The 24,617-nt window shown below is 46.7% G+C and overlaps 1 protein-coding gene across 5 annotated transcripts in view; it reads right to left on the reverse strand.

The window, feature by feature from the left end:
* The window catches only part of SLA2 (Src like adaptor 2), a 34,405-nt gene that overhangs the window by 8,270 nt on the left and 1,518 nt on the right, over positions 1-24,617 (reverse strand). For 4 of the 5 annotated variants that reach the window (XM_025469955.3, XM_035706012.2, XM_035706013.2 and 1 more), the window contains exons 2-5: positions 21,697-21,830; positions 16,276-16,375; positions 15,821-15,907; positions 13,732-13,835 (exon numbers count right to left, since the gene is read on the reverse strand). In XM_025469955.3, the coding sequence (XP_025325740.1) occupies positions 13,732-13,835; positions 15,821-15,907; positions 16,276-16,375; positions 21,697-21,787 (382 nt within the window). In that variant the 5' untranslated portion in view covers positions 21,788-21,830. The remainder of the gene's footprint in view (positions 1-13,731; positions 13,836-15,820; positions 15,908-16,275; positions 16,376-21,696; positions 21,831-24,617) is intronic. The other variant, XM_025469956.3, reaches the window with a different exon arrangement.

The raw sequence follows: 24,617 nt of genomic DNA on the forward strand, positions 1-24,617 counted from the left end.
CCTGTATGCATGCCACAGAATGGCAATAATATGGAGCTGTACAAGTTAGTAACCACTACACACATAAGCATAGCAAAATCTTAAAAATGAGCAGAAACGGCAAGTCACAGAAGTATACATTTGCATCATGACTCTAAAGCTCAGAGGCAGCCAAGACTATTGCATGGAGATACATGTATGGCAAAGCTTATGAGGATAAGTTAATAGAGGATTAATAATGAAGCAGGCAGGGGCTTCAGAGGGATTGCTGTTGCACGATTTCCTAAGCTACTACATGGGCACATGGATGTTGGTTGCATTATTATTAGTCGTCTTTAACTTTTTTTTTAATTTATTTTTTATTAGTCTTTAACTTACACATTATATACACTGATGTAAGTGACAGAATTTTCCCAGTTTTGCTTTTTTAGTTTTTAAAATCAACTTTAAGGCAGCCCCGGTGGTTCAGCGGTTTAGCACTGCCTTCAGCCCAGGGCATGATCCTGGAGACCTGGGGTCGAGTCCCACGTCCGGCTCCCTGCATGGAGCCTGCTTCTCCCTCTGCCTGTGTCTCTGCCTCTTTCTCTCTGTCTCTCATGCATAAAGAAATAAAACCTTTAAAAAAGTAAAATAAACTGTATTGGGATCCTTGGGTGGCTCAGTGGTTGAGCATCTGCCTTTGGCTCAGGGTGTGATCCTGGAGTGTGGGATCGAGTCCCACATCAGGCTCCCTGCATGGAGGCTGCTTCTCCCTCTGCCTGTGTCTCTGTCTCTGTCTCTCTCATGAATAAATGAATAAATTTTTTTTAAAAAAATCAACTTTATTGAGGTATAACTTATACAATAAAATGCATGCATTAAAGTGTACGGTTGGGTTTCGACAAAATTCAATTTTTTAAAAAAAGGACTGACTAGCAAAGGAAAGCACATAGTTGAAAAATTTACGGAGAAAAAACTGAACACATAGGCTTGCAATAGTAGTTTTCAGCAGAAGAAGATACACAGGAGAGCACTTTATAACTAAAGTGGGATTAATTTCTTAAGCCAACACTTCAAAGCCAAACAGAGAGGGTGTTCAGTAAAATAATAGTAATAATTTGTTACTGTCATCTTAGGATCTAAAGCTCCTGGTAGATTTTTTTGTTTTGTTTTTTAAGATTTTTATTTATTTGACAGAGGGAGAGCGAGAAAGCACAAGCAGGAGGAGTGACAGGCTGAGGGAGAGGGAGAAGCAGACTCCCCGCTGAGCAGGGGGCTGATGCCAGGACCACTGGAGCATGACCTGAGGCAAAGGCAAACACAAAGCCACCAAGATGCCCCTACTGGTAGATTTCATGTGAGTGTTTACTATGTGCTTTATGTGGATTAGCTCCTCTAATCCTCCTAACAGTGCTTTGAGGTAATATAGTCATCCCCACTCTACAGATAAGAAAACTACGGCACAGAGAACCTGGAAGAAGAGACCATGATCCAGTCCCTTATCCTTACCCTGTGGAATGCCAATAAAAAGCAGGAGTTAATTTCCTAAACCACAAGCACTGCTCTATTTTAGGAAGAATTTACTTTGAGGAAGTGGCCTAACCACTCAGGAAAAGCAGAGATTTTACAAACTGGATTTTAAAAAGCAAGGCTCAACTATATGATAAACACACTTTGAATAATAAATAAAACAGGCTAAAAGTAAAACGATGGAAACAGATGTATCATGAAACAATAGGAAAGCTGGAGTAGTCCTATCAGGCAAAGCAAAATGCAAGACCAAGAGTACTAACAGATAAGAGAGGGACGTAAAAAAAAAAACAAACAAACATAGGGACCCCTGGGTCGCTCAGCGGTTGAGCATTGGCCTTCAGCTCAGGGCTTGGTCCCAGAGTCCAAGGACTGGGTCCCACATCAGGCTCCCCTCAGGGAGCCTGCTTCTCCCTCTGCCTCTCTCTCATGAATGAATAAATAAATTAAAATAATAAATAAAAATTTCAAAATCCTGAATTTGTATGCACTCAGTCGCAGAGATTCAAAATATCTGAAGCAAAACTGACAGAATTAACAGAAGAAATAGACATCCATGATAATAATTGGACATATCAACACTCCTGTCTCAGTACTTGATAGGACAGAAAATTAATAAGGATATAGAAGACTTGAACAATATAACCAACTTGACAACATAGAACACAGCACTCAACAATAGTATATACTTTCTTTTAAGTGCACATGGAATATTCAAGATAGACTATAGACTGAACCATAAAAACAAATTTGAAAGAATTGAAATCAATAGTTCTATCCTTGGGGTGCCTCAATTGGTTAAGAGTCCAACTTGATTTCAACTCAGGTCATGATCTCAGGGTAGTGATATCGAGCCTTACATCAGACTCTGTTTAGCAGAGTCTCCTCTACTTATCCCTCTGCCCTTCCCTGCATGCTGCCTCTCTCTCTCTCTCAAATAAATAAACAGGTTCTCTGTGTCATAGTTTTCTTACCTGTACAGTGGGGATGACTATACTACCTGGGTGGCTCAGGTCATGTCCCAGGGTGCTAGGATTGGGCCCCGCATCGGACTCCCTGTTCAGTGAAGCCTGCTTCTCCATCTCCCTCTGCCATTCCCCCGCTTGTGTTCTATCTCTCTGTCAAATAAATAAAATCCTAAAAGTAAATAAATGAATCTTTTTAAAAAAATAGTTATATGGGATGCTTGGGTGGCTCAAGTGGTTGAGTGTCTGCCTTCAGCTCAGGGAGTAATCCTGGAGTCTCAGGATCCAGTCCCGCGTCGACCTCCCTGCATGGAGCCTACTTCTCCCTCTGCCTGTGTCTCTGCCTCTCTCTCTGTGTCTCTCATGAATTAATAAATAAAATATTTTAAAAAATAGTTATGTTCTTTGGCCACAACAGAATTAATTATAAATTAATAACAAAATATCTGGAAAAATCCCCAAATACTTGGGAATAACTCAAAGATCAAAGAAAAAATAAGCAAAATTAGAAAATATTTTTAAATCTTTTTTTTTTTAATTTTTATTTATTTATGATAGTCACAGAGAGAGAGAGGCAGAGACACAGGCAGAGGGAGAAGCAGGCTCCATGCACCGGGAGCCTGATGTGGGACTCGATCCCGGGTCTCCAGGATCGCGCCCTGGGCCAAAGGCAGGCGCCAAACCGCTGCGCCACCCAGGGATCCCTATTTTTAACTTTTTTAAAGATATTATTTATTTATTCCTGAGAGAGGCAGAGACATAGGCAGAGGGAGAAGCAGGCTGCCTGTGGAGAGCCTGATCCCAGGACTCTGGGATCACGACCTGAGGCAAAGGCAGATGCTTACCCACTGAGCCACCCAGGTGCTCCTGTTTTTGCTGTTGTTTTTTAAGTAAGCTGTACATCTAACATGGGGCTTGAACTCAGAAAGAATTGAAAGATTCTAAAGATGCTAAAGCATCTAAAGATGCTAAATCATAAATAAATAAAAATTTAAAAAAAGACACTTTAAAAAAAAATGATAAACCTCAAATTAGACTGTTTTTTTTTTTTTAAAAAGCAATAAATTACCAACATCAGGAATGAAGAGGGGACATCACTATAGATTCTACACATATTAAAAGAATAAGAATGGCATATTATGAGCAACTTATGCCAGTAAATTCTACCACTTGGGTGCACTGGGCAAATTCCATAAAAGACAGAAGTGACTAAAACTGATATGAAAAATAGAAAATTTGAATAGCTCTATATCTATTATCTAAATTGAATTAATAATTTTATTTTATTATTTTATTTATATTTATTTTTTATGATTTTATTTATTCATGACAGAGAGAGAGAGACAGAGACACAGACACAGACAGTGGGGGAAGCAGGCTCCACATGCAGAGCCCCATGTGGGACTTGATCCTGGGACTCCAGGATCATGCCCTGAGCTGAAGGCCAATGCTCAACCACTGAGCCACCAGGCATCCCATGTTTTTGTTTTATTTTTAAAGATTTTATTTTATTTTATTTTTTAAATTTTTATTTATTTATGATAGTTACACACAGAGAGAGAGAGAGAGAGGCAGAGAGGCAGAGACACAGGCAGAGGGAGAAGCAGGCTCCATGCACCGGGAGCCCGACGTGGGATTCGATCCCGGGTCTCCAGGATTGCGCCCTGGGCCAAAGGCAGGCGCCAAACCGCTGCGCCACCCAGGGATCCCAGATTTTATTTTTTTTTAAGATTTTATTTATTTATTTATGAGAGACAGAGAGAGAGAGAGAGAGAGAGAAAGGCAGAGACACAGGCAGAGGGAAAAGCAGGCTCCACACAGAGAGCCTGACATGGGACTCGATCCCAGGTCTCCAGGATCACGCCCTGGGCTGAAGGCGGCGCTAAACCGCTGAGCTACCCAGGCTGCCCTAAATATTTTATTTATTCATTCATTAGAGATACAGAAAGAGACAGAGATATAGGCAGAGGGAGAAGTAGGCTCCCCACGGAGAGCCCAATGCAAGACTTGACCCCAGGACCCCGGGATCATGACCTGAGCTGAAGGCAGATGCTAAACCACTGAGCCACCCAGGTGTCCTGAATTCATAATTTTAAAACTTCCTGCAAAGAAGACCCTGGGTCCAGATGGCTTTGCTAGTTAGTTCTTCCAAACATTTAATGAAGAGGGGTTCCTGGGTGACTCAGTTAAATGTCTGCCAACAGCATAACACTCATCACCAATCTCTTTCAAACTCTAACCCTCCTGCTTCTCTTATTTTTTTAAAAAGTATTTATTTATTTGAGAGAGAACACAAGCAGGGGGAGTGGCAGAGCTGGGAGAAGCACGACTCCCCGCTGATCAGGGAGCTGGACAGGGCTTGATCCCAGGACCTTGGGATCATGACCTGATCCGAAGGCAGACGCTTTACTGACTACGCCACCGAGGTGCACCCTGCCTCTCTCTTATAAAGACCCTTGTGATTTCATTGGGCTCATCTGAATAATCCATGACAATCTCCCCATCTAAAAAATCCTCAATTTAGTCACATCTCTAAACTCCCTTTTGCAATATAAGGTAATATATTCACAAGTTCCAGAGATTAGGATCTGGACATCTCTGGGGAGGATATCATCCTGCCTACCACAGAAGACTTTCAACCTGACATAGAATATCTGTGAAACATCTGTAGGTAATAAACTAATAAGAAAGACTGAATGTTTCCTTCTAACATTGGGAACAAAGCAAGAATGTTCTCATCACTTTATTCATTATAGTAGAGGTCCTAGCCAGTACAATAAGGCAAGAAAAAGAGATTAAAGGTATACAGGTTGGAAAATAAGCAAATTGTATTTATAGATAATGTGATCATATATGTAGAAAACCCCAAGGAATCAACAAAAGAGCTACTAGGACTAAGTGAATTTAGCAAGGCTATAGGACACAACGTCAATATAAATTGAGAAGTGTGGAGTAGAGTCCCTGCTTCCTTTTCCTTGTTCTCTACCTGGGGGTACCTGGCTGGCTCAGACTGTACAGCATATGACTCTTGATATCAAGGTTGTGGGTCCGAGCCCCACACTGGGTATAGAGATTACTTAAAAAGAAAACCTTAAAAAAAAAAAAAGTTTCTTCTGGAGGTAAGCTGTGACTCTGAAATAACTCTGTGGTTGGTAAATGGCTAAGTATCTTAAAATAAGCCCAGAAGGCCAACCAACCCAGCTGAACTAAGTGACCAAGTCCCTATATCTTCTGGATGGTTCTCCCAGCCACCCCATGCTACTCACTGTCACCACAGTTACTAAAACAGGAAGGGTAGCCATACTGAGTATCTAGCTGGTAGGCTCAGAGAAAATAAGCTCCATCAACCCCACGAAGGGTTGACAACCCCACTGTGGAGACAGGTTACCATCTCTGACTGGCCTAGTGCTGGTATCCCATGTTCCTTCTCACTACATGCTCCAGCCAGTCCCAAATACCTACCGCTCTCTCACAGTTCCAGGAACATCTCCACTTTAACTCCTACTCCCTGAGTTCAAATCCCATACACAGCCACATGCTTTAACACCCTTGTTGCCCCATGCTCACTGGCTGTGTCTGTAGGCACATTATTTGACCTCTCAGATCTGTTTATTCATCTGTAAAGGGGGATAACAATTCTCCCAGTCTCACCAGGTCTCCACAAGGTTTCAAGTGGTGAGGCAGGTAAAGCATTTAACAGTGTTTGGCATGTAGCAAGCACCCAACAACCTGTAATCAGTCTGTGGTCCTTTGCTCACACTGTTCTTTTGTATAGAACAGTCTTCCACCTGAGTAACCATCAGTCTTCCCTTTACAACTCAGTTCTGCTCAGACAACTTCCCTCCAGAACACCTTTCCTTCCTAGGAGAAGCCCCAGCTCTAAGCTTGCCCAGGCAGCAGTGCTTTTGTGGCACCAAGAGTCCTGCTCACCTGTCAGTCAGCTCTATTCCTCACTCCAAAACACACACAACCAACCATGAGCCTCCTGAAGGATGGTTCTGATTTACCCTTCCTCCATCTGCCCATCTCAGAAAACAGCAGCACTGTGCATCTATTACTAAGCTCTAACCCTGGAGTCATCCTTCTAACTGCTTCCATTGTCTCATACCTCACATACAGGCTGGCAGAGAACCCTGCTGGCTACATTCAGGACATATCCAGAATCCGACCACTTCTCACCCTGGTGGAGCCTGCAACAACTTGCCATGTGCCTTCCCATGTCCACCTCATCACCCCACCCTCAAATCTTCTCTTTGCAGCAGTGGAGGGATCGGTTTATGTCACTCCCCTACTGAGAACAAAAGTCCTTTCCCTGCATGACCTGACTCCCAACAACCTTGGATTTGCTTCCAGGCACACTTGCCTCTGCTGAGGATGCATCTACCACAAGGACTTTGTATACTTGCACAAGTCCCATGATTCTGTTTCTCTTATGCTGCTTCATTGTTTCTATGTGGCACTTACCATGATCACACACTTTATTATTTATTTGTTCACTGTTGATTTTGCCAGCTGGTTTGTGGACAGGGATTTTGCTTTTCATATTGTTGAATCCCCACTGTTTAGAACAATAGGTGGCACAGAGTCAGCACATAATATCCATTTGTTGAGGGGCGCCTGGGTGGCTCAGTGGTTGAGCGTCTGCCTTCGGCTCAGGGAGTGATTTTGGGGTCCTGGGATGAAGTCTTGCATTGGGCTCTCCAGAGGGAGGCTGCTTCTCCCTCTGCCTATGTCTCTGCCTCTGTGTATGTGTCTCTCATGAAAGGATACATAAAATCTTAAATAATATATATATATATGTCCATTTGTTGAATGAATGAATGAATGAATGAGTCTGTGTGATAGATACTAGAAGGAGCCATGATTACAAGCAGTTTGGAGAAGTGTTTGCCACTATTTGCATGCCTACCACTGTCTATGAAGACATGGTATTGGGGGAAAGTCTACCCCAGCTCCTCATCCTCTCCCCTTCCCTCAATGTACATTCATGCACTCATTCACTCATTCGTTAATTCAGTATACATACTTTGAACACTTACTACATGCCTGTACTACAGTAGGCCCAGACCATAGATAATCAGATTTTCATACTCTGGGAAGGAATTGTTGTCTGGCTGGCACTTCCCACAGCCAGAATTTTCCTCTATGGTCCCCATTTTGAGTATTTAGTTCTTGTGCTCTTAGACCACATACCTTGTTTTTTGTTTTTTGTTTTTTTCTTTTAAGAACTAAGCTTACAGGGATGCCTGGGTGGCTCAGTGGTTGAGCATCTGCCTTCAGTTTAGGGTGTGATCCCAGGGTTCCGGGATCGAGTGCCACATCAGGCTCTTTGCATGGAGCCTGCTTCTCCCTCTGCCTGTGTCTCTCTGTCTGTCATGAATAAATAAATAAAATCTTAAAAAAAAAAAAAGAACTAAGCTTACAGAAGCTACAGAAGTGGTTGAAGAGCAAAGAGTGACAAATAGCCTGGGGAAATAACATTGAAATGGGTCATGAAGGATGAGAGTGAGTTCACCAAGTGGAAGAATGGAGGATAGGGCTTTCCAAGGCGGAGGGAGGAGTGTGTTCAAGGCTGCAGCCATGAAAAAGAGCAAGTGGTTTATTCACAGAATGTTCTGGTGGGCAGTGGGCCAGAAGAGTGGCGGTGGGAAGTTATGTTAGGAGCTATGGCTGGGTGCAGGGGCTGGATGGAGACCCACTAGGAATAAGGCAAAGAAAGTACAATCTTGGATTCCAGAAAGTTCCAGCCCCATAGCCAGTGTCACATCTTGGCCTGCAGGGAGCTCTGGGGTCAGGTACCATGTTTTCCCTGGTGTTCCAATGATGGTGGGGTAGGATCCACAGTGGTATGAGGGATCAGACTGGAGGCTGTGTGTGGGAGGTGGACCTAGCAGGACCCTCCTGAACCTCCTCTGCTAAGGTGTCTGAGAAGCTGATAGCCTTGGGGATGCTGCATCTTGGACTTTTCACTGTCTGCAGCCTGAGGATAGGAACCATGACTTAGCAGTCCTGACTCAGAGGAAATGCTCAACAAATGCTTCCCACTGACAGGATTGACAGAAGTGAACCCCTCTGTGGCAGGAAGCATGCCTTGATCATCAATCTTCCTTAAAGTGCCCATCACAGAACAGACACATAGTTAGTAGGACAGCAGGAAGGTGAGGAGGTAATGCTACTGGGGCTTGGTCTTGGTGCTGACCTTTGGAGCAGTCCTGTGAACTCCACAAAGTGGTCAGGCTCCTTCACAACCAAGGTTTGGGGCCTGACTCAGGCTCTGTCATGACATCCTTCAGGCTTAGAACATATACAAGTATGTCAGAGGGACTCTGGGGTTGATGGAGAGGGTTTTCCCTCCCCAGTCTAAACTCTGAGTACTGTTCTTGGGAGCCCCCAGCCTTCCTCCTGAGTCCACACACAGACTCAAATTCCCCTGCAGAATTCCCATCCCAGAGGTATATTTGGACCTTCATGCAAGTAAAACTCGATTCTGATAGCATTCTCTCAATCAATAGTTAATTACTATTATATGACAAGATGCATTATGTAAATGTAAACAACATTGTCTCTTACTACTTAATTCTAGTTTCCCTAGAATGGAACTTTGTTTTCAAAAGTAAAAGAACATAAGGGATGCCTGAGTGGCTCAGTGGTTGAGCGACTGCCTTTGGCTCAGGGCATGATCTTGGAGTTCTGGGATGGAGTCCCACAGGCTCCCTGCATGGAGCCTGCTTCTCCCTCTGCCTAAGTTTCTGTCTTTCTCCTTCTGTGTTTCTCATGAATAAATAAAATCTTTCTTTAAAAAAAAGGGACGCCTGGGTGGCTCAGCGGTTGGGCATCTGCCTTTGGCTCAGGGTGTGATCCTGGAGTCCTGGGATCAAGTCCCACATCAGGCTTCCTACATGGAGCCTGGTTCTCCCTCTGCCTGTCTCTGCCTCTCTCTCTCTCTCTCTCTCTCTCTCTCTCAGTCTCTCATGAATAAACAAAATCTTAAAAAAAAAAAAAAAAGAACATAAGAACCACCCAGAAACCTTGTGAAGGAAGCAGGTTTCTGACCTCTGAACCCAGTAAAGAGTCAGATTTGGAAGGGGCCCAAAAGTCTATTGTCAAGAACATTCCCTGGCAATTCCTTCTGTGTTTCTCATGAATAAATAAAATCTCAGACACTCAAGTCTGAGAACCCGTGTTCTCTGATGTTACTCAGGCCCCATTGAGCTGTGATGCCAAACTTTTTTTTTTTTTTTTTAAAGGTAGGCTCCATACCTAGCATGGAGCCCAGCAACAAAGGCTTGAACTCATGACCCGAAGATCAAGACCTGAGCTGAGATCAAGAGTCAGACACCTAATCAACTGAGCCACCCAGGCACCTCCAAACTTTTTTGACTACAAACCACAGTATGATATTTTATACTGTGACCCAGAACACACTTAAAATTACCTGAAGCAGGGGCATCTGGGTAGTTCAGTCAGTTAAGTGGCTGACTCTTTTTTTTTTTTTTTAAAGATTTTATTTATTTATTCATGATAGACACAGAGAGAGAGAGGCAGAGACACAGGCAGAGGGAGAAGCAGGCTCCATGCACCGGAAGCCCGACGTGAGATTCAATCCCGGGTCTCCAGGATCGCGCCCTGGGTCAAAGGCAGGCGCCAAACTGCTGCGCCACCCAGGATCCCAAGTGGCTGACTCTTGATCTTGGCTCAGGTCATGATCTCATGAGGTCCTGGGATCGAGCACTGCATTGGGCTCTGTGCTCAGGGAGGAGTTGGTTTGAGGATTCTCTCTTCCTCTCCTTTTGCCCCTCCCCCCACTCGTGCTCATGTGCTCTTGCTCTCTAAAATAAATCTTTTTAAAAATTATTTATTTGACAGAGAGAGAGAGCACGAGCAGGGGGATGAGAGAGAAGCAGACTCCCTGCTGAGCAGGGAGTCCAATGTGGGGCTTGACCCCAGGACCCTGGGATCATGACCAGAGCCAAAGGCAGATGCTTAGCCAACTGAGCTACTCAGGCACCCCTAAAATAAATCTTTTTATTTTCTTATTTTATTTTTTTAAGCTTATACTCATTTATTCATGAGACACAGAGAGAGAGAGAGAGAGAGAGAGAGAGAGGCAGAGACACAGGCAGGGAGGGAGAAGCAGGCTCCATGCAGGGAGCCCGACGTGGGACTCGATCCCCAGTCTCCAGGATCACACCCGGGCTTGAAGGCAGCGCCAAACCACTGAGCCACCCGGGCTGCCCTCTAAAATAAATCTTTTTAAAAAAATTAGGATGCGGGCAGCCCTAGTGGCTCAGCGGTTTAGCGCCACCTGCAGCCTAGGGTGTGATTCTGGAGACCCTGGATCGAATCCCACGTCAGGCTCTCTACATGGTGCCTGCTTCTCCTTCTAAGGCCTATGTCTCTGCCTCTCTCTCTCTCTCTCTGTGTCTCTATGAATAAATGAATAAAATTTAAAAAAATAAAAAATTAGGATGCTTATTATTATTTTAATTTATTTGAGAGAAAGAGAGAGAGAGCAGGGGGAGGGGCAGAGGAGAGGGAGAAAGAGACTTTTTTTTTGAAAGAGACTTCTTTAAAAAAGATTTTTAAAATTTATTTATTCATGAGAGAGAGAGAGAGAAAGGCAGAGACACAGGCAGAGGGAGAAGCAGGCCCCATGCAGGGAGCCCGACGTGGGACTTAATCCTGGGCTGCCCAAGAGAGAGACTTTTTTTTTTTTTAATTTTTATTTATTTATGATAGTCACAGAGAGAGAGAGAGGCAGAGACACAGGTAGAGGGAGAAGCAGGCTCCATGCACCGGGAGCCCGACGTGGGATTCGATCCCGGGTCTCCAGGATCGCGCCCTGGGCCAAAGGCAGGTGCCAAACCGCTGCGCCACCCAGGGATCCCAAGAGAGAGACTTTTAAGGAGACACTGCACTAAACTCAGAGCCAGACGTGGGGCTGATCTCACAACCCTGAGATCATGACCTGAGCCAAAACCAAGAATCAGACACCTAACTGACATTACCTAGGGGTTCCTAGATCTTCAAGTGTGGTCCCCAGAACAGCAGTATCACCTGGAAACTTGTTGGAAAGGTAGTCTCAGGCCCTGCCTTAGACCTACCAAATAAGAAACCTGGGTGTGTGCCAGTTCTTTGTTTTAAGCCCTCTAGGTGATTGTGATGGCTCCCCAGATTTGAGACACACTGCTCTATAATAACCAGCAAACTAAACTGATTTCTTGGCCCGCCAAGGGGTCTTAACCTGCAGCTTGACAAACACTATCCTACAGGAAGACTCAGATGAGAGATTAGAAATTAGTACTGGGGAAACTTGCCTTTCCTGCAGAACTGACAAATCTCTTCCTTTCTTGATAATGAGAGCAGCATTCTGATCTATCTCCTTTTGGTGTTGGCTATGGGGAAGCTCAGAGTCAAATCTAACCTTAATCCCAGCAATCCTGTGGATGTTTATGGATTTTTATTTTCCTTTTTAAGATTTTATTGTTTTACTTGAGAGAGAGAGAGAGAGAGAGAGCACACGCACAAGCAGGCAAAGGGGCAGAGGGAGAGGGAGAAAACAGTCACTGCTGAGCAGGGAGCCCAATGTGGGACTAATCACAGGACCCTGGGATCATGATCTGAGCCAAAGGCAGCAGCTTTTTTTTTTCTTTCTTTTTTTTTTTTTTTTTCAAAGATTTTACTTATCCATTCATGAGAGACACACAGAGAGAGGCAGAGACATAGGCAGAGGGAGAAGCAGGCTCCATGCAGGGAGCCTGAAGCAGGACTCGATCCCAGGATTCCAGGATCATGCCCTGAGCCAAAGGCAGATGTTCAACCGCTGAGCCACCCAGGCATCCCACCCAGGGAGCCCAGTGCGGGACTCTATCCCGGGTCTCTAGGATCACACCCTGGGCCTAAGGCAGCGCTAAATCGCTGAGCCACCTGGGCTGCCCATGTATATGTACCTTCTTAGGAAATGGGCAGTAAGTGCTGGTCACTTGGTCATGTGGTTTGTGGCTGAACCAGGCCAGAGAAGGGGTGGGGACGGGGCAGCTGAGCACAGAGCACTTCTTGTGGCTTCTCAAGCTCACTGGGGCCTGGTTTGCAGCACTTTTGCCCCAGTCAGCTCCACTGCTGTGGTTTCCTGTTTGCAGCTGCTGCACTCAGGCCAGCCCCCAGCCTCCAGCCCCAGCCTACCTTTGGGTGTGTGTGTGGGAGATGCCTGGAAAGTAGCAGGGGGTTCTGGGGAGAGGTCAACCCAGAGAACTTCTGAAGGAAGGGACGGAGAGGCAAAGATGTGCTGGAGGAGGACCCAGTAGGGAGCCTGAGAGTAAAGGACCCTGACAACCCACCATGGTTGGTGAAAATTAGGGCAAGCACAGGCCTGTCCATATTCGTTAAGTATCTCCCCCTTAGTCTGCCACTGTGTTTGGAATTCCACCATTATTGTGACATGTAGGCCCTTCCTGGGTGTCTGAAGTGAGGAGGACCTTGGCTGGGTTTGAATCCCAGCTTCACACTTAGCTAGGTATCCCCAGGCAAATAATTTCTTCTTTCTCAGCCCAGGTTCTTTATCTGTGAAATGGGGACACTGGAAGTACAATCCCCAAAGGGTTGCCTGAAGATACTTAATCGGCCTACCATAAATGTCAGTGCCACCACTCTTTCAACGTCCTTCTCTGCCCCCACTCTAAGGGCTCTTAGGGCAGCAGCTCAGAGGGAGGCAGGGGAAGCAGACACAGACTCTACCAACTTTGTGTTTTGTTTGCAAAAGCCCTGTACCTGAAGTGGGAGAAGTCCCCTATGAATGTGCAATGTGACATGTCCCTACCCCTCTTCAAGCCTTTGTTTCTCCATCTTCCCCCTTCTGTACAGTAGAAAGAAGAAGATCAAGAGCTGACTTCTAAAGAGTTTTCTCTTTTTGACTGGCTGGTGACCCAGAGCACAGAGACCTTGTGAACTTGACAACCATTTGTCAAGATTCAGGATTGTGTTGTGTTTTGGGGAGGGAGGAATCATTGCTGGTCAGGGCAGGCAAATCTTGTGACTATACTCTATTACAAGACCCAGTTGCTAAAGTGTAGGCTGAGCCTGGATCCCCACTATGGGCCATTCACACCCACTTTTAGAAATGGGCTTCCAGGGCAGCAACATGGTGGTCAGTCAGCTAGACTGCCTGGCTCCAAGGCTACATACACCAGCCCTTCACATTTGACTTCCCACTTACACCCCTAAGTCACCTCGCACTTGGTTCTTGGCATTCAAGGGACAAGCCACGGCTGAGCTTACCCACCTGTCCTGGTCTGGCTCTCCCGAATGAGGAAGGCCCCTCCAGGGTTTCCAGGCAGCAACAGCAGTTCTTCAGCTTTCTCCCGGCTCAGGCCTTCATACAGCCACCTGGGGGAAGGACAGAGAGAGGTCAGCCTGGGCATGGGTGGGCCAAGACTCTACTCAAACCCCTCCTCTCTCTCTGGGCCTCAGAGTTCCATCTGTACCTTGGTCTCCAAGGGACCCCCAGCTTTGTCTTGGTCCTAGCTCCAGAGGCCTTGGAGGACAACCTCATGGGATTAGCCCCATTCTTTTCTGCCTGGAGACCTCATTCCCAAGTGGCCAGGAGGCTGGAGGAAGGTGGGGTGATCGCAGATTCTCTCCTATCAATTGCCCAGCTCCTCTACTATCCCTATGCTAGCCACTCACCTTTCCAAGAATTGCCTGAGTGTGTGTTTGTAATTTTAGTAAATATTTTATTTGAACATTTAAAGTTTAATTTTACAGCCAAAAGGCATGCAAGTGAACATGTATTCATTATCAATGAGCTCTAACTCTCATTGGAGCTTATTTGTGGGTAGAAATGTTGGAACTAGAATGCTCAACATTATAAAATCTTTTTTTTAAGATTTTATTTATTAATTCATGAGAGACACACACACAGAGAAGCAGAGACACAGGCAGAGAGAGAAGCAGGTTCCATGCTGGGAGCCCGATGTGGGACTCGATCCTGGGACTCCAGGATCATGCCCTGGGCCGAAGGCAGGTGCTCAACCGCTGAGCCACCCAGATGTCCCAAGACATTATAAAATCTTGGAAAAAATCATGCAAGATATCAATCACCATATGTGCTCCCAAAGTACAGATCTTTATGACCTTCTCCTTGGGGCCCCTTTTACTGCTGGATTGTTGATTAGTCTGGCCCCCTATTTTCTTTCTCTTTTCACATAATCCTTCACCTATGTCCTTGAAGGACTTAACTGTAATACAGAGTTCAAGGTGTCTTTGCAGGAATTTTTTGGCTTACTAGTCCATTAGCCTTCTAATATTCCCAGAATCATGCCCTGTGATTCCCTGGGAAAAACTACAGAAGCCACTTGATGGAAATGGCCACCTCCCTGTCATTGTGTGAAATTCCACAGTCAAAGCCAGAGTCAGGGATGAGTCCATTCTAAGGAAATAAATCAGAGAAGCTGTGGCCTGCCTGGTGCCAGCAGCAAATGTAGCCTAGTTTTATAGTAAATAAAACAAGTCATTCATAGGACTTACAAACACAGAGGATGGAGACGGAGTGGCAAGGGAAGGGGACTCTTGGACATGGCCAGTGTCTCCTTGACTGAAACTTCAGTGCCACACTGGGGATGTAAAACCTCTGGCCAGCAGGGCCAACCCAGCAGGAAATGGAAGATGGGCTCCACTTAGGTGCCAACGACCTCTACACAAGCTGAATCTGTGAGGTGTCCACACATCTCAGCATCCCTGTGCTACTTTTATCAGAGCCAGACATCCTGTGAGTCTCAGAAAAGGAAGGCCATCCAGTGCCAGAGCAGTACTTGCTCACAGAAGAGTAGCTGTCATAGCACACACAGCATACTTGCCTGACTCCATGTTATGCAGGTTGATCCCACTGAAAGGCAGTTCCTTTCCTTTCTCTCTCATAACATAGAATTTGTTCTGGAGTTGATTTCTTTTGTCACTCACTTGCGGCAAGTGATGGCTCACACTGTGTAAGATTCCCTGTGTCCTGCCCACTGTGAGGCATCTTTTAGAAGGGCAGGCTTGCCAAGATATGGGGCACCACCCCTCTGTTTTCTTGCCTCAGGACATTTAGGACATGTATGCAGGCTGCTCCCTTTCAGCATTTCTCCTCCATTGAACTCCCAGCCACCCTTCAAAGCCCAGAGGCCATCTCTATGATGTCCTTTCTGAGCTCCCTCCTCTGGGCTCCCAGGTCTCACAGGCCAACCTGTTTGCTCTTCTTGAAGACAGGGCCTGGGCTTGATTCTCCCCTGTCCCCAGTTTTGCTCAGCACAGGACTGGCCAAAAAGGACCATGTTTGGGGAAAGGGAAAGTAGGAAGTTCCCCCTAAGGCAGGGCTGGGGTTGTGAACTCACCCATGGGAGATTTTGGCCACGTGGCTGCTGGGGATGCTGTATTCTGTGCCTGAAACTTCTGATATCACTGTCCACCAGTCTCCATCTCTGGAGAGGGAAAGGAGAGGGGAATTGCTCATTTAGGATTCCTGAGGACCTGCCAAGCTGGCTCCTGCACCTGGCCCTCTTCCCAGGGTTCCTTGCACCAGGGAAAGATAGGCAGTACCACCAGTGCTGGTACCTCCTATGCAGGAAATGGCACGATTCAGGGCCCCCTACAAGGCCCTGCCCATCTATAGCTTCTCCCTACAGGTGTGTCAGGCTTCCTTAATCCCACCATTAAGGCTACATGTGGCTCAGCACCAAATTCCCTGCTCTTCTCTCTTGGAAGGAGAGGCCCCTTCTCCCATGAGTGAATATTCAGGTGCCAGAGGGAAGGAAGCACCCCACCATTCCCTCATTAGGATAGGACTTACTCAGAGGTGATGGTCAATGGATCCCCCAGTCTCAGTGATGGCTCTGTGTGCTCGCCTACTGGGAAACTGCTCAGGGCCACGGCTGTGGCCCTGCTTCTCTCTGGATGGAGAGACAGAGATGGTCATCCTCTTGGTCAGTCTTCCCTCCCCATTTGAAGTCTACTGGAGTTTGGGCTTCCACCATCAACCCTACCATGAGCACCCTGGGGAGCATGTCTGCTGAGATCCCAGGAGGTCTACCCTGGAATCTGAAGCTTTTCCAGTGGCCTCTACAGAGTCCTAGGGATGCCCAGACATCTTTTGGTATCACCTCAGGGAAAGGGTTGGTGTGGCAAGAGGGGTAGGGCTCCTGGCTACAATCGCTTTTCATAAGATGTTCGAGAAGATTTTGATAGGGACGCCTGGGTGGCTCAGTGGTTGAGTGCCTGCCTTTAGCTCAGGGCATGATCCTAGAGTCCCGAGATCAAGTCCAACATCTCTCCTGTATGGAGCCATGGAGCCTGCTTCTCCCTCTGTCTGTGTCTCTGCCTCTCTCTGTGTCTCTCATGAATAAATAAATACAATCATTTTTTTTAAAAAGGTAGATTTTGATAAAAGGATTCTGCTGTTCAGCAAACTTAAAAACTATAGCTCTAAGCAGATATCAGCACAGGTCTCTGAGCTCAGTTTCTAAACTTTTTACTTTTTTAAGATTTTTGTTCATGAAAGACATAGAGAGGCAGAGACATAGGTAGAGGAAGAAGCAGGCTCCCTATAGGGAGCCTGATGCAGGACTTGATCTCAGGACCGCAGGATCATGACCCATTTGAGCTCAGTTTCTAGAAGGCAGTTTCTGGAAGTTCTAATAATATAAGGACTGAACAAACTAACTTTGAGGGCTGAGGTCCAAGGGGAGCAAGAGAGGAGGATTCCTAGAAGGGCCAATGAAATCACAGATGTGGACAGGCTTTGTAACTCTAGAGTGTCATGCATGTGGGTAGCATGGCTCTTCCATGCCCTCTGTCCAGGATGACAGGTGGAGGTCTGTGCTGCCCCAAGAAGAGGTGGGATCCCAGGGGCCCATTGTGCCAGGCTGGCCAAGAAAAGACACCCAGCAGGTGTGTGTGGCTCAGTCAAGTGTCCTGGCCACATACCCGCCATCCCTTACTAAGCAGCTGCTGAGTGTCAGGGTCTGACTGGGTGTATCACTTTGGCCCTCACAAGGCGCTGAAATAGTCCTCTCTAGTCAGCTCCACTGCACAGCAAGGGAACTGAGGTGAGACAGGGCACTGTGCCACTAGTGGTAGGTGATAACTGTGGCTACTCACGGGCTCAGGTTGGGAGGACTCCAACAGACAGCAGTAGCATCTCTCCAAAAAGGCCCAGACTCCCTGGGATGCTGACAGAGAGGGAGTCACAGAGCCAGAGGATGCCAAGCTGCCTCCTCCCCCACACCATTACACCAAGACTGGTCCCAAGGACATGGTGGCCATGAGGACAATTTTGAGTTTGGATGGTAGTTGGCAAGCAGCTCCCTCAGCACAGGATGCTCATCTCCTCATCTATCTCAGGGATCAGCCCCCCTTGCCTAACTAGACCTCCTGATACCTGTCCAGGCCTTCTCATCCTGCAAAACCTGCCCTCCACAGGCTGCTGAGAGCCACTTCACCCACATCCCAGTGTCCCTCCCTCTCCTTTCTCTTCATCCCATTTCAGTAGGGGTCTTTGAAACAATAGGAAAAGAGAGACACACTTGTCAGCATGTCACTGCATAAAGCTATGAAAAGCAATCAAGGTCAGCATGAAAAGTTTATCTGTCTCACAGACGCTCCTGAAGGAGGGCTCTGTGATGCCCTCTAGACAGATGCCCCAGGAAATGCGGGAGGGAGAGCAAATAGACAGACAAGGACCAAGGGGATGGGGCATTGGTGGAGAAGACACAGAGCTGGACATTGTGTTGTATATGGGCCTATGCTCCAGGTAGATGTGGGAAGAATGAGACTGTGATCCTGGAAAGGGATTGGTTCCTATATGTCCTCCCAGACACATGTGCAGATCCACTTGGTGATCCTGAACTGGAGCTCCTCAGAGCCATCTGCAGCACAGGGCCTGGCCATCCCATGGTGCAGGGAAATGCCTGAGGCCTCAATAAACAATGCAAGCAAGTCTTGTGGAGGTCTTCCTCCAATCAAGAGTGAAACCAACTGGCCGGGAAGGACCTCTTCCCCTCCTGGAAGCCCTAGCATTGCCCCTGTTGCCACTGAGCTGCATATGCTGTCCCTGATTGACCCATCTGCCTAACCAACCCACTTTCATCCTTCATTCCCTGGATAAAATGTCTCTTTCTTGGTGAAGCCTTCCTGAGGAGTCCCTCAGCACACACTCTTAATCAGAGTTCCTTAAAATGCATTGTTGGGACGCCTGGGTGGCTCAGCGGTTTAGAGCCTGACTTTGGCCCAAGGCATGATCCCGTAGTCCCGGGATTGAGTCCCACGTCAGGCTCCCTGTATGGAGCCTGCTTCTCCCTCTGCCTATGTTTCTGCCTCTGTCTCTCTCTGTCCCTCATGAATAAATAAATAAATAAAATCTTTAAAAAAAATGCACTGTCACTAAAATCTAACACAATTGTAACTGATTATGGGTTTATTTATTTATTTTATTTTTTTAAATTTTTGTTTATTTATGATAGTCACACAGAAAGAGAGAGAGAGAGAGAGACAGAGACACAGGCAGAGGGAGAAGCAGGCTCCATGCACCAGGAGCCCGACGTGGGATTCAATCCCGGGTCTCCAGGATCGCGCCCTGGGCCAAAGGCAGGCACCAAACCGCTGCGCCACCCAGGGATCCCTGATTATGGGTTTAGAGCCTGTCTCTGGGGCTTGACTATCCCTAAAGGCAGGGACTATGCCTATATTGTCCATTGCTATGTCCCCTGGTCCTGGCACAAGGCCTGGTAAGCGGTAGAGCCTTGGTAGATTTTGGATGGATGCAAAGCTAATGGACAATGACTCATGGAAGGGGCTGCTCCAAATCTGTGTCCCTGCTGGGATCAGGGGTTGACATACCATAAGAGAGGTCCATCTTTCCCCCTGGAGACCCTGTCACAGAGAGGGAAATGCAGTTTTCCTCAGGTCTCACAGGCAGGGAGAGCCCCCAGAGCACTGACTGGGGGTCAGCCCCCTCAGTAGCCTGGCCATGACTCAGAGCAGCCTTGGGACCATGGCCTGTGGCTAGATTCAGAGGAAATGAGGGGGAGGTCTGTGTGGTTTCCAGGTCTCTTCCTGTAGGGCCTGGTGCACCTCAGGCTCTCTGCAGATTGAGTGACTAAAAGGAGGCAGCTACCTCCCTGTCAGGAGAACAAAGCCTAGGCGTTAATGCCTGTGGGAGGCTGGCATTAGAGAGAGGAAGATATTAGAGGCAGGGCTGAGGAGGGAGAGGAGACCCCAGCCATGGCAGGGGAGGTTCCAGACTAGGATTAGCTTCTGCCCAAACACAGACATTCAGATATTTGGCTCTACAGTCTCTTGGTTCTGTTTAAGTATGTGTCCATGTTCTTCCTCCCAAAAGTGCTGCTTGGTTTAGAGTGATTTGTTATCTGTGATGGTTAATTTTGTGTGTCAACATGGCTAACCCACAGTACCCAGATACTGGGTCAAACACCAGTCTAGAGGTCTAGATGTTGCTGTGAAGATGTTTTTAAGATAGATAACAGGGATGCCTGGGTGGCTTATAGGTTGAGCACCTGCCTTCAGTTCAGGGTGTGATCCTGGAGACCTGGGATCAAGTCCCACATTGGGCTTCCTGCATGGAGCCTGCTTCTCCCTCTGCCTATGTCTCTGCCTCTCTCTTTCTGTGTCTGTCATGAATAAATAAAATCTTAAATTAAAAAAAGATGAGATAACAAATTAAGTCAGTGGCCTTTGAAAGAAGCAGAGTGAGGACCCTCCATTATGTGGGTGGGCCTCAACTAGTCAGTGGAAGATCTTAAAGGAAAAAGATTGAGGTCCCCTAAGGAAGAGAGAATTCTGGACTGACTCTGGAATTCTGTATTAACTCTTCCTTGGGCCTCTGGCTTGCCAGCCCACCCGGCAGATTTCAGACTCGCCAGCCACCACAACTGTATGAAACAATTTCTTAAAATAAATTCTGTGTCTATACACACACACACACACACACACGTACACATACTCTATTGGTTCTGTTTCTCAGAAGAATCTTATGAATACATTATCAAAACCTCAAATCAGGATATGATTTGAGAAAGGATTTGTGGGTCACTTGGGGGAACAAGAAACAAACTGGGGCCATAGTTTTGATATCAAAATATTAGAATTTCTAGGATATTTTGATTGTCTAATTGTCCTAAAAACTGGCATTTTTAAATAGGACTATCTTGAAAATCACAGGTGTAGGCTCAGCATAGGCATTATATGTCCCAATTTTTTCTAACTGCCATGGTTCTAATTTTGCTTCTAGTATTTCACAAGGTAAGAGGAGACATGTTGGAACCACACTGTCCAGTAGAACTTTCCATGATGAAGGAAATGTTCTTTTTATTTTTTCATTTTTATTTATTTATGATAGGCACACAGTGAGAGAGAGAGGCAGAGACATAGGCAGAGGGAGAAGCAGGCTCCATGCACCAGGAGCCCGACGTGGGATTCGATCCTGGGTCTCCAGGATCGCGCCCTGGGCCAAAGGCAGGTGCTAAACCGCTGCGCCACCCAGGGATCCCAGGTAATGTTCTATAACTGTGCTGTCCAATAGGTAACCACTAGCTACATATATGGCTACTGAGCACTTAAAATGTGGCTAGTGTGACTGAGGAGCTACATATTTAACTTAATTTCATTTCAATGAATTTTACTTTGAATTTAAATGGCCACAGATGGCTTAGAGACTATTATAACAGACAATGCAGCTCCGAAGAGCTATAGAACTAGGGTTGATCTTAGAGTTGCCTGCTCAATTTCCTCATAAACTGACTGAGGAGGAAGGAAGCTCTCCTGGTTAATACCTGTCACTCTCCCACATTTTCTAGCTTACCTGATTGTTTAACATTCTTTTTTTTTTTTTTTAAGATTTTATTCATGAGAGACACAGAGAGAGAGATTGAGAGAGAGAGGCAGAGACACGGGTAGAGAGAGAAGCAGGCTCCATGCAGGGAGCCTGACATGGGACTCCATCCCGGGACTACAGGATCAGGCCCTGGGCTGAAGCGGCGCTAAACCGCTGAGCCACCTGGGCTGCCCTTGTTTAACATTCTGACTGCTGAAATGTTAACTCCTCCAGAGCAGGAACCCTGCCATATGGTTCACAGGGAAGGGCCTGGTATACAGCAGGAACTCATTGACACTTGAAGCTGAGCTGGAGTGCCTTGTCAGGAAGAGGCAGTGAGTGATGTCTGGGGCCCCACAGCATTACTGGGTGTGGGAAGCCTACCTGCTTGCATGGGCACAGGGTCCAGTTCTTGGACAGAGGGCCTCGAGCTTGGGCTTGGCAGGGTTTTCCCTCGGCTGAGCTGACCTCCCATTGTTCCTCAGCAGAACACGCAGAAGTACATGGCCTAGAGAAATCTGTAAGAGATGCTGTGATGGACACAGAGACCCTGGTCCCCAGACACCTTCTCCCTCCCCAGCTCAGCCCTGCTGACCAGAGTGAACAATCCCTCTCTCAGCAGGCTCCAGCTCCTCCACCAGACTCTGGAAGCTCTCTTCTCTGCAACTGGACTCTGTTTTCTCTAGTGGGCTTTCCTTTCCTATGCTGCAGCCATGCTCTTCTTGTTTCTGGGCCTTTAATCGTGTGGTATCCCTCCTACTGGCTGGACTGCCCTTTCCCGTGTGGGACTGTCAGGATGGAGGGGGGTGGGAGGTCTGGAACCCCCCCTCCCTAGGAATATTTCTCTGAATCCCCCAGCCCTCAGGAATCATTCCTATAACCCACTCAGAACCATCTCCTGACCTGGGATCACATGGGCTGGGGACAATGACAGGACCCATGGCTAGGGTTAGAGGTAGGCAAGGGGGATTTTTTTTTTTTCTTAAGATTTTATTTATTCATGAGAGACACAGAGAGAGAGAGAAAGAGAGAGAGAGAGAGGCAGAGGTATAGGCGTATAGGCAGAGGGAGAAGCAGGCTCCATGCAGGGAGAAGTGGGACTCAATCCCAGGACTCCAGGATCACGCCCTGGGCCAAAGGCAGGTGCTAAACCACTGAGCCACCCAGGCTGCCTGGCAAGGGGGATCTGAGGAGGCTTGGGAGCTGGTATCGTAACAAGCTAAGGTGACACTGAGCACACTGTGACTGGTGTCACAGGGCAAATTAAGATGACTGGGAGACTGTACACCACAGTGATGACTTGCAAGGCTTTGGAGGGATTGGCTGTCGAGCCATTTCCCTGCTCTTTGCCTCCATTTCCTCATCTGGAAAATGGGGATAACAATACCAACATATGGGTCTTAAAGATAGGACATGCGAGAAGCCTGGCCAGGGCCCACTTTTCCTTTATTGTGTTCTGAATGTCGCTTCACCGGAGGCTGCTCCTGAGAGCCTTCCCCTTTTTTCTTTCTCATCTCCCTGTTCATTCTTTCCCAAGTTGTTTGTTTCTTTGTTTTAATTTTGTTTTTAACTAATCTCTACACCCAACATGGGGCTCGAACTCACAACCCTATGATCCAGTGTCCCATACTCTACTGATTACTGAGCCAGCCAGGCGCACCCCCTTCCCAAGTTTTAACTATTCATTTATTAGAGTGTTTATTATTTTTTTAAGATTTTATTTATTTATTCATGAGAGACACAGAGATAGAGAGGCAGAGACACAGGCAGAGGGAGAAGCAGGCTCCATGCAGGGAGCCCATGCGGGTCTCGATCCCGGGACTCCAGGATCATGCCCCGGGCCGAAGGAAGGCGCTAAACCACTGAGCCACCCAGGGATCCCCTATTAGAGTGTTTAATTTGCCATTATTCCTCAGCTCAATGAGGACAAAGACCTCTTTTTCTGTTTCCTCAACATTTCATGAGGCACCTGGCCCATAAAAGGTGCTCAACACATATTAACTAAATGGACAAAATGATTATTAGCTTTTTGGACAAGTGTCTTATCCTTAGAATAATTTTAACTCCCAGGTTTCAGGGTAATGGTAATTTTTTAAACATTTTATTAAAGTGTTTCAGGGAAGTGGTTTTGTTCTTTCAGATAGTTTCATATACATACCAGCTTGGTTCCCTGGAGGATCTCATGGAATGACAGTGATATAGCAGGCTCTGGCCTTGCCTTTGAACCCTTCACCATGCTTGAGTAAGTATGGGTTTCTGTCATTATCATGGAGAGTTCTATACTTGTGGGGATGGAGCTCCTTAATACAAAATGGGTCCCTTTTTAGGAAATGGCTCCTGGCAGCCATTTCCTGCTCAGACTTTGGGATCCTGAAGCTTTGGCAGGCTGAGATGGTACTGCTGCTTCCTGAGGTATCTAATGCCCTCATTGCTAGGGCTCCCCTTCACATCAGACTTTTGAAATTCCTGCTACTCCTCAGCCTTTCCTTTCCTCTTGGGTATCAGATATAAGCTCTATGCTTAACTGTGTGGACATAAGTCCAGAAAATCTTAGGGAGAGATCTCTCCTGGGTAGCATGAGTGATTAATTCAGACCAACTAGGTTCCAGTTGTGTGACCTCCTTACACAAAGCACATAACCTTGGTCTTGTCTTTGAAACGGGGATAGTACCAACTCCACTGGGTAGTGGAGAGAAGTCAGGGAGCTGGTGTAAAGTGGTGTTTAGTAAAGTTTAGTTTCCTTTCCCCTCCTTCAGCAACACAAAGTTACCACAATCACCAACTGCACTAAACCCAGAGACTTCTTCCTACAGCAGGTGGAGCCGGGAAGCACCCCTTCCTTCCCTGACCTCGCCAGCTCCCTTCATCTGGCCAAGCAGCTTCCTGGGGGTGAAATGAAGACCTCAGGGTACGCAGGCCTAGGAGGAAGTGTGGCCAAAACTTCAAAGAGAATCTAATTATTAATTACATGCATATTTGAACAATTTACTGTGTGCTAGGCACTTTCTAGGGGGCCCAGGCCAGTGGGTGGAAGGAAAGAGTAAAAGCTGCTGAGACTAGCAGCTTAATCTTTTTCACTTGATCCTTTGACAGATCAGCAGCTTTGAAACCCATTCACATACAATGATCAGAGCTCAGAGAGGGTAACCTCGTGCTCACTCTCACACAGCTGGTTAGTGCAGACTTGGGTCTACAATCCATGTCTTCTTTTTGTGCTTCTGAAGATATTTCTCAGTGGTGGAGGTAAGAGTGATGAATTTGGATTGAGCTAAAGGGAGATCTGTCTCTCTACTGAGAAACATCAC

Source organism: Canis lupus, chromosome 24, assembly GCF_003254725.2.
Source record: "Canis lupus dingo isolate Sandy chromosome 24, ASM325472v2, whole genome shotgun sequence".
Taxonomy (NCBI): domain Eukaryota; kingdom Metazoa; phylum Chordata; class Mammalia; order Carnivora; family Canidae; genus Canis; species Canis lupus.